Here is a 15,096-nt window from a genome sequence, read left to right on the forward strand (position 1 = left end):
ATAAGTACCTCTTGGCCTGAGGCAGATCTAGGCAAACACTAAAAGCAGGGAGGTGGTTCACGCCTCACTAAGGCATGCATAAAATAAACTGGCTCTTCCAGCAACAATGGACTAGCCTAAGCATCTGGTAAGGGGATGTTCATTGGCTCAGGACACGGAGAAGACCATGCAGGGATACTGTTGGTCACCTGACCCTAAAGGGTGTGTGTGTGTGTGAAGCCCCCAAAGGGGGCAAAGAGACATTTGAAAAGGGGGGACATTTTGGCTGCTCGCTCTCTCTCTCTCTCTTGCCACCCAGTTGTGAATGACATCAAGCAGCTGAAGCATTGACCACAGGGAAGAACCTGGCTGGAGGCCGACCAACCAGCCTGTGGTGAGAACCATCGAAGATTGTAAGGCTACTGGAAGTGTTAAGCTTAGTTTAGAATGCGATTTGCCTTTTATTTGCTTTTGATTTGTTTGTTTTATCTAAACCAGTGCATGTGATTTGGGTGTGTGTAGAGACTCCATTTAAAGTGATAGAGCTGGTGCATATCAATTTCTTTGATACATTGATGAACATATTAGCTTGCAGAGTCCAGTGGGCAGCACTGAACTCTTTAAGACGGCCGTTCCTAGGGTTGCATCTGAGATTGGGGGTGTTTGATGGGGTCATTCTATTGCATAATCCCATGAGTAGCTGGCCAGAAGCCCTCGCTCACTAAATTAAGGGCTACTTGCTTGCAAGAGGCTGTGTGTGGGCTGACCTAGGAGTGGGGGGTTCACACAGCAGGCAAGGGCCAGCTGGGCCCCAGGAGTGAGGAACTGGGGTGACAACTAAACACCAGCCCAGACTGCAGAGGGAAACATCACAACTTCACTGAAGCCGGAGGAGTGCACTGGGGTAAAAGCAGTGCCACATCAGAACCAGATTGTGCCAGATCAGAGCTAGACCATGTGACTCTGCCTCAAATCCCTGCCAGTCTACCTGCAGCCTGGTACCTTACCAAGTGACAGAGACTGAGAACTAAGCTTCTTGTTTTTAAAGGAAAAGCAAAACAACCCAGGAGAAAGTTGAACCTTATCATTTCTATTCAGAGGTAACACGTCCAGTGATTTACCCTCGAGAACACCTTGTGCTTCTACTGCTAGAAACAGAAGCAGGCAGGCAAGAACCCTGGTTCCAGAGAGGGATTAATGGCAGCTGACAGATATATTGGTCTCCCTCTTGGTAGCCCCCCTCCCATCTTGGGGCTGGTTTCTGTCTGAAGAAATTAGTGGGACAAATTCGCTATCCTATTTTAGCCAGATCCTCCCTCACGTATACAAACACGAGCTATTAACCCTCTCTGTGTTCTCACAGTGCCTTGAGACACTTGACTGTCCCTTTGCAGAAACATCTCCTGGGGCTGCGAGGGCAGGTAGGCCATCTTCTCTCGTAGCGGCTTCAGTCCACCTTCGCCCATCGACCCCTGAGAGGAGCCCTCAGACCACAGGTCATTCCTTTTTAAAAGGCGCCTGACAGTTTGAGATACGGAAGGTTTAAGGCCCAGATCCTCAAAGGTATTTAGGTACCTAACTCCCATTTATTTCAATAAATGCCTAATGCTCTTTCCAAAACCTGGGTCTCCAAGTCCTCCCAAACAAGCAGTGAAGTGCAGACATACTGCAGTGGCGGATGAGGGAGGGAGGTAGAAAGAAACATTAAATAATTCATGAAGGCTGCCATACTCTGCCATCATTAATTTTTTGTATTATCATTGCACTCTCTCAGGCAAGGATCAAGGTTCCGCTGTGCAGCTGCCGTGCATGCAAGTGACAAAAAGTCACAGTCCTGATCACACAGAACTCACAATCTTAGCATCACACCCCTATTTCCCTACCTAAGCCCTTGCTCTTACCTCGTGCTGGAGGAGATCTTGTGTAAGGGGTCGGGTGGCAATCTCCTGCACCACCAAGTTATCGTCCTTTTCATAGACACTAGAGGAGGCAATGGGCAGAGTAAAGATTCACAGAGGGCTGGGGGAGAAGGGACTCTCCTCTTGGGACTGGGGGACGGACGGACGGACGGACGGACGGACGGACGGACGGACGGACACACACACACACACACACACACAGTTTATCCCAGGCTTACTGATAGAGCCGGACGTTTGCTTTCTGCAGCTCATCGGCTTTCTCATCGGGTATGGCGGCCCGGAGCTCCCCACGCCTCTCCCCGAGCACCGCTTTCATGATCTGCATGAGGTCCGGCGAGTCCTTCTCGTTGTCAATGATGCCAATCTGGGCACGGCCGCCTCTCTCATCATCCCTGATGCTACGAGCCAGAGCAAGTCCCTGAAAGAGATAGGTCCTGATTTAGCCAATGAAATGACTCGCCTTTCACCTCTGTGGGTGCTCGGTCAGGACTGACTTTCAGTGCTCACCGTACATTTCATCTCAATTTATTATCTTGGTGGATGCAGTCTGGCTGAGTGACCTGGACCATACGAATGGGGACTTACAATGAGGCTTACAAACTACAAACTCCCATGAAGCATCACAGCAAGGTTTCCACATTGAAATTTTTTGGATTTTAAAACAAAAACACCACATTCTCTGTAGAACAACTTTTTTCACAAAAAATGCCTTTGGGTTGAAAACCCAGTTTTCCACAGAAAAACAGTTTAGACAGGAAGTTTTAAAGCAGCCTTGGAACTCTAACGCCAAAGGAAATCCTTTTGTTATGTAAAGCACCTGATTGGTTTGATTCCCGTGGCTGTAACCTGCACACCATCCATCACTGAAAACCCTCCTCGTGCCTGGAAATCTGCCTGTCAGCCCCTGTGCACCATTGCTCCTGTGGGAACCTACCTGCTCTCCATCTTTGCTGAAAGTTTCAGCTCCTCTTCTCCTGACCATGCTGCTATCTTTTCTATGCCCAATTCTCCAGGTGCCACCACAGGCAGAAAGAAGCTGTCTGCCTTCTCATTCATATAAAGAAGTGCCCCATGAGTTCATCCACAACCTCAGGCACCAGAATCCGTGGGCATCAGAATCTACACACCCAGAATCTGGTTCATAATTGCCCTCCTGGTTTTTGATGGCATTGCCCATGACAACCACAGAGAAGCAGTGTGTGGTCCAGTGGGACAGTATACTGGCTGGGAACTCGGAGGATAGGGTTCTATTCTTGACACTACCATGGTCCTGCAGGGTGACCATGGCCAAGTCACTTCTCTGTGCTTCAGTTTCCTCATCTGTAAAATGGGGATAATGATATCTTTGTAAAGTGCTTTGAGATCTATGGAGGAAAACTGATACATAAGAGCTTAGTATTCTTATTTCTACTTCTGCTACTGGTCACTTTGGACTAGACCACACTACCTTTTTTATTTTAAACAAAGTTTCTCCACCCTTGGGATCTAGATAAAGCTCCTAATTTTTTAAGCACTATGTCACATAGACCTGGGTCAGGCATAGAGAAGCTAAGTGACTTGCCCAAGGCCACATGGAGAAGCTGTGGCAGAGCCAAGAACCGAACCCACATCTCCTGAATCCCTGTCCCATGCCATAACCACAACACCATTCTTCCTCTCCTGTAGGAGCCATTAATGGGAAAATAGTCCTCTGCTAGGGTTTTACCTGCTCATCAATGTATTGCTAGCTTTGTGCTGGGGTGGCTGCTATTTTGCAAATACCATCATTCATATTTCTCTTCATTTTCAGGCTTTAAAAATGCCCCCAAATAAATCCAGTGGCATTTTCCATACTGACCCTGGATTTCTCAGCAATGTTGCACTCGGGACCGTTCCACTGGATCAGCACTTTCCCCAGGTCCAACAGGAACACATCCCCCTTATTGAAACTGTCCCACGAAAGCTCCACCTGTCATGAGATAATGAAACAGCTCATGTTACCAGGGAACAATGATTGTCATAGAAAACCAGCTTCTGGGGAAGGAACAACACTCGGATATTAACCACATGCTTGTTTTTCTCTGCAAATTGAGCAACTATCACAAATACGATTGGGGACTTATCATTTATTTTCCTGTTTGGACAGATAGGAACCCCTGTCATTTTTTAAAATTCAGGGAAAAGTCCGTGTGTGGCTCTCCTTATACTGTTTCTAAAACTTCTACTTTTCTGATAACAGCAATAACCTCTGTGCAGGAAACTACATGGGAATAAATGATTGGCTGGGCCTAGTAGCCAGCAGTTTCTCTCTGTCTGCAAGATACCAAAACCCAGAGTAAGTTATTGAGTTATTTACTGTGTAAGGCAGGGATTCACAAACTGTGATGAAAAATCTGTCGAGTAGAGTTAATCGGGAAAGAGATGGGTTTCTTCCCCCTCCCCCAAGGAAAAGTTTCAGGACAAATAGAAAGAGCATGGTTCCTGCCCCAAGGAGCTTACAGTGGTGATCAGTAATAATGTTGGGCTCAAGCCGCTTGAAAGAGATCCTTTATATTCAGTGCTGCAGTCCCAGCTGCCTCTGCAAACAGAGCATGGGCATCTGTAGCTTTCCTCCCCCAGGCTCCTTGCTGGGAAGCTGATCCGTTTAAGGGTTCAGTACCCAATACCAAAGATACGAGCCAAGGTCTTGATCCTGCACAAAGCAGGCCCAGAAGCTCTCCTGTGAACTGTGAGAGTTGGCACTGCTAGAACCAATGAGGCTCCTGGCACAGCATAAAGGTAAGCACATGCGTGCAAGTCTCTGCAGGCTTGGGGCCGAATATTAGCATTGATGTGATGGGAGTGGGGGAGGGAAGGGACGGCAAGGGTTACAGCAGTGTGGTGATGCGGTGACTCAGTTTAGATGTGCGCACGTCTTGGTGACCCAAAATACAATCATATTAACGTATGATATGTTAATCATACACAATATCATCTTGTGCAGTAACTATTACTACAACAACCTGCATCAGGCCCTAGAGGAATGCATGTAAAAACCAGCACCATTTTTCTCCAGCTTCAGATCACGAGGCTGGTACAAAATCAAGTTCATAGTGTTTTAATTGTGTAAGGAATCCATGACTTCATCTGGAAGGATTGTTAGTTTGACTCTGCTCTCACTTATACCAGTGTCACTCCATGGTCTTCAACACCGAGTTACTCCTGATTTGCACTGGTGTAAAGATGACAAGAATCAGGCTCCGTATTCGCAACCGTTGCTCAGAGGCCTTGATCTGGATCTCACACCATTGTAACTCCAGTGAAATCTATGGACCAGATGCTCAGCTGGTGCAAACTGATGTAGTACTACTGGCTTTATGGGAATCAGGGTGATTTACACCAGTTGAGGATTTGGTCCTATTGAGATAGATGGGTATAAACCCAAAGTGAGGTCAGAATCTGAGCCAGATTTTCTCCCATTGTAAATCCAGATGGTATGCCAGACCATTAACTGACAGCAATTCTCGTATGAAGTTCACCTTGATTGACCAATAAGAATAAATAGCTTCTGTCCTTACCTCTGTGGCTGACACATGCTTCTTCCCCTTGACATGAAGGAGGCGTCTGATGTTGTACATATTGGTCTCCACATGCCTGAATCCTGAAGCTACTCCTCCCTTCTTGTAGCTGTAACAGGGAATAGAGGGTTAGAGTTGGAGCTAGTGAGAAAATGAGCTTTTTTCCAGGAAAATGTCAAGTTTTGGACATAAAATCAAAATCCAAAATATCCAGAAATTTGGATTTGGAAATGCTGCCATGGTGCCTCGTGGGAGTCGTAGTTTATGCATCTCGTGCTCCCATTCTCCTCTATAGGCCAGGAACTCTGTCAGATTACATCTCCCATGATGCACCATGATCTTCCCTCTTGTATCATAGGAGTCACACGGCTGTGGTGCATCATGGGAGGTGGAATCGATATGAGGAACCCAGCCTATAGAGGAGAATGGGATCATGACCAACTGAACTGTCTCTCCCAAAAGGTACTGCAGAGGCATTTCAGAATTGAAATATTTCTGTTTCCGGGTGCTCACTTTTTTGATGAACAAGCAACATTTTCCCCAGATGCTTTTTGCAAATAGAAACCATTGTGTTGAAAATCTAATTTCCCATCAAAAAAGTTTTGATGGGAAAATTTTGACCTCCCTTAATTAAAATGAAACAACATTCTTCAGGGACTCAGGATGCTATGCTGGTCTCAGATATAAGCTACCAATTTATTTGTATGTGTTCTGTGGGACACATGCATTGCAAGCTTTGACGGCAGGACCTTCTGTGACCAAAAGACCTCTGAATGCCAAGGGTGTATAGGCTACAGAGATCCCCTGGGTTCACCAGAAGAATGTCACATAAGGTTTCTAATGAAACCCTGTGTCATACTGGACTTCATAACCATTGCGAGGTGTGCATGGAGTGATGTATATAGACTGACACTTATGTTCTTAAAGTCTGTGATAAGCTACTGGTCACCAGACTGGTGAAAAGTAGGTTTTCTTTGAGGCAAGAAATGTTTGTGTCTGTCTGTCTGTTTACATGTGAATTAAATATTGTACGATTCACATCCATTTACAGTCTGAGCAAAATTTCAATGAATAGATTACGGAGGTTGCAGGGAAAAACAAAAACAGTTGGGGTTATCCTGGTTAGGAATAAGACAATGAACTTTTGAAACTATATCTGGGGATGCAGATGAACCCCCAGTTGTTCCAATCTGTGAAGAAAAGCCATCAGTGAATTTAATCTTATGAGAAAAGGCACCTCTGCCAAACTGGCTAAAGACACTGGGAAAAGGAACAAGGGAAAGTTACCATGTAGGAGACGGGAAATGTCTTGAGAGTTAAGTTTAGGCTCTGATAAGCGTTCTGTTTTTTTTTCTATGTAACCATTTGTTTCTAACATTCTTACTGTCTATCACTCGAATCTCTGTTCTTTGGTGATAAACTGTTTTCACTATATGAGAGCGAGAGAGAGCTGTGTGTTAAGTAAAGGGGTGATGCTGTGTTGAATCTTGCAGGTGGGGTGTATGATTCCTTTGGAAGCAGCGAATCTGAGACTTCTATGAGTGCTTCATGGAATAGGGGCTCTGCACTCCAGAGGGACGCTTGGAGGACTTGGGGTCAGGTGTGTGCCTATCATTTACCTGTACTGAGAGAGAGGGGCCTGGAGGGAAGTGCTTGTGTTGCCAGAGATGGGTGGATTCAGGTTGCTGATAAACAGCAGGCACAGACAAGACTTACACAACCCCATAGTCTGGGTGTCCCTAAGCCTCTGACTGCCAGATGCTGGGACTGGACAACAGAGGATGGTTCACTTGATAACCGCCCTGTTCTGTTCATTCCCTTGGAAGCACCTGGCATTGGCCACTGTCGGAAGACAGGATACTGGGCTAGATGGACCATTGGTCTGACCCAGTATGGCCGTTCTTATGTTGTTGTTGGCTGTTTCTTGCTAAGGAGAGGTGGTAGCGAGGTGCTTCATGATACTGGGTGCCTTCGCCACTCACCTTTGTCACAATACATGTCATTTGTTCCTTGCAATTGAACTTTATGATGAAGACACAGAAACGTCCCAGATGACACAGAGATCAGAAACAATTCCTGAGCTGTTTTCCTGGCTTGTGGGGCGCACCAGCAAGGACTGGGATGGATGATACCTTCTCATGAATCACCTGCATTTTGCAAAATCTAACACTTCTCATGCATGTATCAGGCCTTCTATTAAATTTCAGCAATGTGCATGCCTGCGCTGGAAAGAAAAGATGGAGCTCTGGGATTTTATAATAGTTCTGGCCCAGTTGGGAACACACCAGTAACATATTTCAGCTTGGTCCACAACTTTCATAATGGTTAATAAAATGGGTGGAAAATGCCATCACCAATGTGAGTGGGGAATTCAGATTTCATAGCATTTTAGCCCTGCTTTGCACAGGTATGGGCAATTACAAACGGTAGAAGGAGAGAAAGGCTGGCCCTGTAGTCTAAATACATTAGAGACTATAAGGCACTCAGATACTGTGGTTATGGAGGTCACATAAGAGCTAAAATAGACAGAGATGGACGCAAATGGAGTTATTCCTGATTAATGCCAGTGTGAGATTAGAATCACGTCCCTTGTGCTGAGTTTGTTTTATGAAGCGCCACACGATGTGCGTCCCGGTTACCTAAGATGAGAATCAGGCCTTCTGGGATTTAATGAAGACTAGGAGGAGGTTTTGGCCCATCCAGTTTTCTCTTGCATTTACAGTAAACATTCAAGGGATTTAGCAGTGATGGGTGAAATGTTTCCCATTTCAAAAATCAAACAAAATTGGGGAGAAAAATTTGAGGAAGATTTTATGAAAATTTCCCCTGATTTTGACCAACCAGTCAAAAATTTTCAGATTTTACAATGGTGACAACCTCTTTTGAAAAAGCTTTTTGACCAGCCCTGGGACCTAGCCTGACTGCTGGGAGCAGCCTGGCCGCTAGACCGTCTCCATTTATTTACAGCAGGTTTTGCATCACTCACATAATGCCATTTTTGAAGTAGCTTTTGAAGGCCTCGGACTCATGTCCCTCCACTTCTCGATGTTGCACTGGGCTCCCCCCTAGCAGGTCATCCATCTGGGTGACATAGAAGGCTGCAGCCCCCTGTTCATCTTGAGATGAGTCCTTCCCAATCCAATAGTGCAGGTCAGTCGTGAAGCCGTTTGAGGTCTTCTTGTTCTTGGAAAGATAAAAGCGGTAAAAAGAGGTGGTCAGGGTGAGATTCGTTGCACTGCGAGGGTTCAGACCGTGGAGCCACACACATCTGCTAAGACCTGCAATCCAGGAACGAAGACAGCTTGAAAGTATGGTTGGCTTCTTGTGAATCATACCTCTTAGGAGAACTCTAAACTAGGGAGCCAGATCACAGAGCCCTTACTCAAGCAAAACTCCCATGCAGTCAGTGAACTTTCCCCTGAGCAAGGAAAACAGGATTTGCCCTTAACATGGGGCATGCGAAAACCTGCCTGAGGTCAAGCTGTCCTTCTAAGGCCTAGCCCTGCACCATGGAAACTCCTGGGAATTTTGCCAGTGATTTCAATGGAAGCAGGATTTGAGCCTTAAAGAACTCTGGGAGACCCTGATTCAGGGAAGCATTTAATGGGACTTACGCACATGCCTAAACTTTTAGCATCTTATGTCTGAGGTACATACATGCCCCCGTTACCGTAGTAACCGAGCACCTCACAATCTTGAATGTATTTGTCCTCCCCACACTCCTGCCAGCTAGGAAGTGCAATTATCCCCAGTTCACTGAGGCACAGACTGAGTGACTTGCCCAACCCACACAAGGAGCCTGACGCAGAACAAGGCCTTGAACTCAGGTCTCCCAAGTCACAGGCTAACACTAACCACTAGACCTCCATCGTTTCCTTCCCTATCTTAAATCAGGGCCTGAGTGCTGCATCTTGCCAGCTCCCTGTCTCTCACTCATGTTTTGAGAGTGTTATATTGTTTATTTAATGAATGTTTCTAAGTGCTTTCAGGTCCCTGGACAAAATGCTATTACGCATGTGTGTTATTATGATACAGTCTTAAATTACACATTCACACACTGTTTTTTCCACAGTTTCCTGACTCATCGAGTACAAGGCGGCAGAATGATGGTTGCATGGGCACCTGTAAATCTGCCATTTCCTAATTTTGAGTCATTGATTTTGCAGCCTAAATAACATTCATCTAATGTCGTTTTTTCCTGTGCAATATAGATATACATATATATATATTATACACACACAATAAATAGAGAGAGAATACAAATGGTGTGTGAAACCCTGCTGACTCACAAACACACGTCTAGCTCCAGCCAAGATCAAACCTATGTGTGTTTGATGTCCATAGACCTCCCTTAGTGATTTCTGTTGTGTAACAAAGACAAATAGCCCAAAGAGAAAAGACAAGCAGGTGTTCTTTGAATGGTGCCAGGCATTTTTCATCACCTGTTATGATAAACTCCATCATCCACTGTGGAGGAAAACTAATAAGAGACTCATTTATAAAATGGGTTTGACACTCAGTTATGTTTATCTGTTTTGTTCTGTGGAAAGTGCTCAGAGCACATTGGTGAGCATCAGTTAAAAGCCCAAATAGAGAGGAACTGGATTTCTTTGGCTACAGCTGCTTCATTTGCAGTGAAATCACTCCATTTAACATGCAATCCTACAAGAAACAGAGCTTCATTGGCCTAGAACAGCGGTTCCCAAACTGTGGGTCGTGACCCCAAGTGGGGTCGCTTCATCAGCGGATGAGGTCACAGCAATGCCGAACATTCAGAGGACCCCATTTTACAAAATGGCCTCCCCCCCAACAACGTGACCTCACACGCACTGTCACATCGCATGGGAGATGCTATTTTGCTCCACAAAATGGCGCCCTCCATGCAGCATGACATCACATGCACCGTGTGTGTGAGGTCATGCAGTCCAGAGGACGCCATTTTGTAAAGCGAAATGGCAGCCTCCTTGCGTCATGACCTTGCATGTACAGTGCGTGTGAGGTCACATGGCAGGGAGAACGCCATTTTTAAACGGCAACTTCCATGCTGTCTGGGGTAGTGGGAAACAACACATCTGAAAATGGGTTCATGCAGGGAAAATGTTTGGGAACCGCTGGTGTAGAGACAAATCATACCCAAACAGTTTACCCCTACATACCCAGGACAAAGGGAAGTAAGAGTATGATTACACTTTGAGGTACAGAGAGATGAAGTGACCTGCCCAGGGTTGCAGACACGGAAATTGAGCCCAGATGTCCCAAGAAGAACTGGTTGGGAATTTTTCATGGAAATAGCTTTTTTTCTTTGGAGAATGCAGACTTGTCAAAACCAAAACTTTTCATGGGGACGTAGCAGTTTCCATGAAACTTTTATCTGGATGCACCTTCTGGTCAAAATCCAGGGCCAGGGCAATCACCCACCGCAGACTAGCTCAGAGGGTAAGCCATTCACCAGCAATGTGGGAGACCGAGGTTTAAGTCCTTGCTCTGCCTGAGTCAGTGGGGGCTTTCTGGGGCAGAGTGGTCTCACACTCACACCTAAAAGCTTTGTCACCAGGAAGAACAAGAAAATTTTTGTGGGAGTGGAAAACCAGCCCAGCTCAAGTCCGGAGTCTCAGTCTAGTGCCCTAGGATCTGTCTACACAGCAATTAAAAACCTGCAGCGGGCCCGTGCCAACTGACTTTAATTGTAGTGTAGATGTTTGGGTTCGGGCTCCAGCACCTTGCGAGGTGGGAGGGTCCCAGAGCTCAGGCTTGCAGAACAAGCCCAAATGTCTACAGTACAATTAAACAGCCCCTTAGCCTGCAGCCCAGAAGCCTGAGTCAGCTGGCACTGGCTAGCCCCAGGTGTCTCATTGCAGTATAGACAAATCCTTAAACACGACCCCATTGTTCCTCTCTGGCCCTGAACAGCTAGGGGCTCAGTTCTGCCATCAACCCTCCTGCAGAATTTCCACTGAAGTCCACGGGAGCGGTGTGCATTCATTTCAGTGCGCACACAGCTGTGCCTGAGACCCCACCAATCCTTTCAGAAAGCATCTGCCTGAGAAATATGACTAGCTGCAGGGCACCGCGGGCCTCCCCTTTTGTTAAGAAGATCCCACGGGTGCCACCCTGTGAGTCACTGAGCAGCAGGGAGCCTGTCTTCGGGCGGTGCCTGGCCTGGAAAGTGAAACATGTCCCAGCGTGAACAAGCTGATTCTTCTAATGCTGGAGTGAAAAACACTCCTCCACAGAATAAACCCTGGCTTAGTCAATGTGCAGCTGCATCAGCCTGATGGGTGGGAAGAAAAGTCCCATTTGAGTCCACTGCCAGCCCTGTGTAAAGCCAAAGGATATAATTCTGCTTCCCCTCCATGAGGCAGGCAGGGCAGGATATCGGGGAGCATACAGAGGGCGCAGACCCCTGCTTGCTCCAAAACACAGCTCTGCCGGAGCTCCCCAGCGCGGCAGGTGGAAGACTTGAGCTGCAGGGGCTATGGAGGAAGGGGAGAATTTCCACCCTGGCTTTAGGAAGTGAGGTAAGCCCATCGAAGAAGCTTTTGTCCCTGTGAAATGGTCACTCGGGAGCATGGCTCAGAACAGCTACTGGATGGAAAAGTGGACCCCCAAGAGGCCTCTCAACCTGCCATGACCTATGCAAATAAAGAGGAGTTTGGGAGGAAATAAAGAAGGCCCCAGTACAGCACATTATTCTGGAATATCACCCTAGGAACGCATGGCATTTCTGCAACAAGCCAGGTGCTCAGAAGTTCCTCAGCCTTTGGGCTAGCCGGGGTCAAGTTTCAAGTGAGCCTGGCCCAAGTTCTGGGTGATCCCCTGAGGTTTCCAAGCTCCCCTACCAATTCTCCTACCGCTATACAACACTATGGTTACAGCGCAGGACAGGACGCATGTGACCCAGCTTCTATTCCCAGCTCTGCTACGGACTGCCTGTGTGACCCTGGGCAAGTTACTAAGGCCAACATTTGCAAAACCCACTCGTGATTTTGGCTACCTGAATTTCTGGGAGTCCAACTTGAGACACCTTAGGGGAAAAAAGGGCTGATCACCCAACACCCCTAAAATCAAGTCCTTTTTATGGTAGCCCACTGGGCATCCTTGACACACCCAAAATCCAGTAGTCAATTTTCAAAATATAGGCTTTCGACCATAGCGATCCCTGCATGTAATGCACGGCAGGAGCACAGAGTAGGAGCGTTATTTCAACGGGCGTAACAGAGCTGATGGTCTTTTTCATGCGTTTCCCCCCATTGTTGCTTCTCTGGCCTCTTTCATATTGAATAGGCAACAAAGTTACTTCAGGCATTAAAATCAGGCTGCTGGTGAAAGCAGGTGAATAAATTACGTTTTACCAGAATGCCCCTGGACCCAGGCAAGGTAGTGATCTGAGCTCCAGTTCAAGTGAGATTAAGGAGATAGGTTTGGAAATGTTCTGTGCTACTGACGTTTGCTCAGCTTACTTACATATAAAACGATGTAACAGTCTCCTTCAAAAAAGCCCCCGTAAGCCTTTTCAGGGACAGGAACCATTTTCATTTTCTGCAAGAAATCGGAGAAAGCAACAATCAAAAAATATGCTTGGACAAGATACAGAAGTGATTTTGCTGTGGTAACAAATGTGGTATTCCCGTCTCCTCTGCATATTGACATAAGCCTGGCTCAAAACAGATACCCACAAAGCCCAGCGGGGGTCAAACCCAATTCTTTGAGGCTTCCAAAGCAGTTGCTGTACTGCAGACACAAGCCGGGTAAACCACATGAAAATAAAACACCTTTTAAAACATATTAGGCTCTAAGATTTTGTGTCAGTCTGAACAGGGCCGGCGGCCAGTGCAGAACTGGAGACTGGATTCACAGCATGTCTATAATGTACAGAGCAGGGCAAGAGGACTTCAGCTCTGAGCCGGAGGGGGAGAGGTCTCCACGGCTCACATCTTCGCCTCTAAGTTTTTACCTGGCACCCATCACTAGGCTATCCGAGGTCAACTGCTGAAGTTTCCAACCAATGGCTAAGCAGGGACGTAGCCAGAACTGATTTTTTGGCAGGACCTGTGGTTGACATGGGTGGGCACAAGATTTGGTCACCAGTGAAACAGAGGCCAATAAAAACGCAGGATGACTTGCTTAAAATCTGATTGGGTGGGCCTGCTTTCAATGTGGGTGGGTCATGGACCACCCAGGCCCACCCATAGCTACGCCAATGTTGCTAAGTGTATACGGGGTGACACGGGGTATATGTTAGGTCCCCTCGCTGCAAACATTCAGTCCTAAATTTTTCCAGGATTAATAAAGCTGGACTGTGAACTTAACTCAGTTTTAGGTGAAGCCCAGAAGTACAGGCTGAATTCTCTCTCTCTGATTTAATAGACCTCTGTGGAAGTAGACGGCTTCCCTTCGGGGGCAGTGTGGCCTAATGGGAAGGGTGATAACTAGTACTTGGGAGATGTGGGGTCTGCTCCCCACTGTGCCCCTGACTTGCTGTTGGGAATGTCCCTTCACGGCTCATCTTTCGTACCCCACATCTATTTAAATGATAAGTTTTTTAAGGCCAGGGCTGTCTCATTATCTGTTTGTACAATGCCCAGAACGGGGAGGCATCTGGGGAATGAATAAATAATAAAGCAATCCGGTGCTCGTCAGTATATGTCTCATCTCCCACCCTACTGATTATCAACAGAGGTAAAGGTCGCCTACTGCTTCCAGATGAAGGACTTCAAGCCTGATCCAAATCCCATGTGCTTCAACAGGCTTTGACTCAGGCCCTTAGTCCTTTAAATCAAGTGACAGAGGCTCATACTTTTATGGCTGAAGGACTTGAGCTCAAATCCTGCTGCTGGCCTGAGCCGCATCTGCATTGCCAGAGTATCCAGCTGCTGCACTAGACCTCTTGGGCAGCGGCATCCCACGGTGGACCATTCCTGGCACCTCCCTAGTTAACACTGAAGAGACTGAGGGCTTCATAGAGACGGGGAATTAGTGTTTGAAAGGTCAGCAAGCTGCGTGCTGCGGGTCTTTTGTCCCCTCATCAGACAAACGGAGGCGAGTCAGCAGGGATTTCTGGGCTCCACTCAGATTTGCCTTGAGTTTTCCAGTTCACTTCTAACAGGAACATGAAACTGAGCAAACTCACTGGGATGAAATTCAGACCAATACTGTGTGGTTTATGACTCACTGGCTATTTATAGAGCACTGGGCTGCGCTAGCCTGAGCTCTGTGAGCCATGGGTGTCGGCAGGCATTGACCGCGGACACGGTAATTACCGGACACTGTGTACACAAGGGCACATTATTGTAATTTCCCAGGCAAACATTCCGGTTTGGTTTGTTCTGTATCAGCCCTTTTATGAACACCCTGCTCGACAACCGAGAGGTGACTCAAAGTCAAGTTAGAAAGAAGGCACACATTTTCCAAACGTGAGGGTGATTCACACTGAGAACAAACTACCAAGGTCAGCCGTGGTTTCTCCATCTCTTGGAGACTTCACATCAAGACTGGATACCCTTCTGGAAGATAGACTTTAGCCAAACACAAGTCACTGAGACCAGTGCAGTGGTAACTGGGTGAAACTCTATGGCCTGTGGACAAGTTGTTATAACATAATGGTTGCTTCTGGTCTTAAGGTCTATGAATCTATGAACCATACAGGGCTCAAAGCAATGAAC

General features: G+C 46.8%; 1 protein-coding gene across 1 annotated transcript in view; it reads right to left on the reverse strand.

Annotated features, from left to right (window-relative positions):
- Positions 1-15,096, reverse strand: part of LOC137141509 (villin-1-like) — a 50,136-nt gene that overhangs the window by 20,722 nt on the left and 14,318 nt on the right. Inside the window, exons 3-8 of the mRNA XM_067530396.1 lie at positions 12,899-12,973; positions 8,421-8,617; positions 5,435-5,543; positions 3,736-3,846; positions 2,117-2,316; positions 1,881-1,959 (exon numbers count right to left, since the gene is read on the reverse strand). Coding sequence (XP_067386497.1) covers positions 1,881-1,959; positions 2,117-2,316; positions 3,736-3,846; positions 5,435-5,543; positions 8,421-8,617; positions 12,899-12,973 — 771 coding nt within the window. The remainder of the gene's footprint in view (positions 1-1,880; positions 1,960-2,116; positions 2,317-3,735; positions 3,847-5,434; positions 5,544-8,420; positions 8,618-12,898; positions 12,974-15,096) is intronic.

This window comes from Emydura macquarii, unplaced genomic scaffold (assembly GCF_026122565.2).
Source record: "Emydura macquarii macquarii isolate MOO-44397 ecotype Brisbane River unplaced genomic scaffold, CSIRO-AGI_Emac_v2 contig_3080, whole genome shotgun sequence".
Taxonomy (NCBI): Eukaryota; Metazoa; Chordata; order Testudines; family Chelidae; genus Emydura; species Emydura macquarii.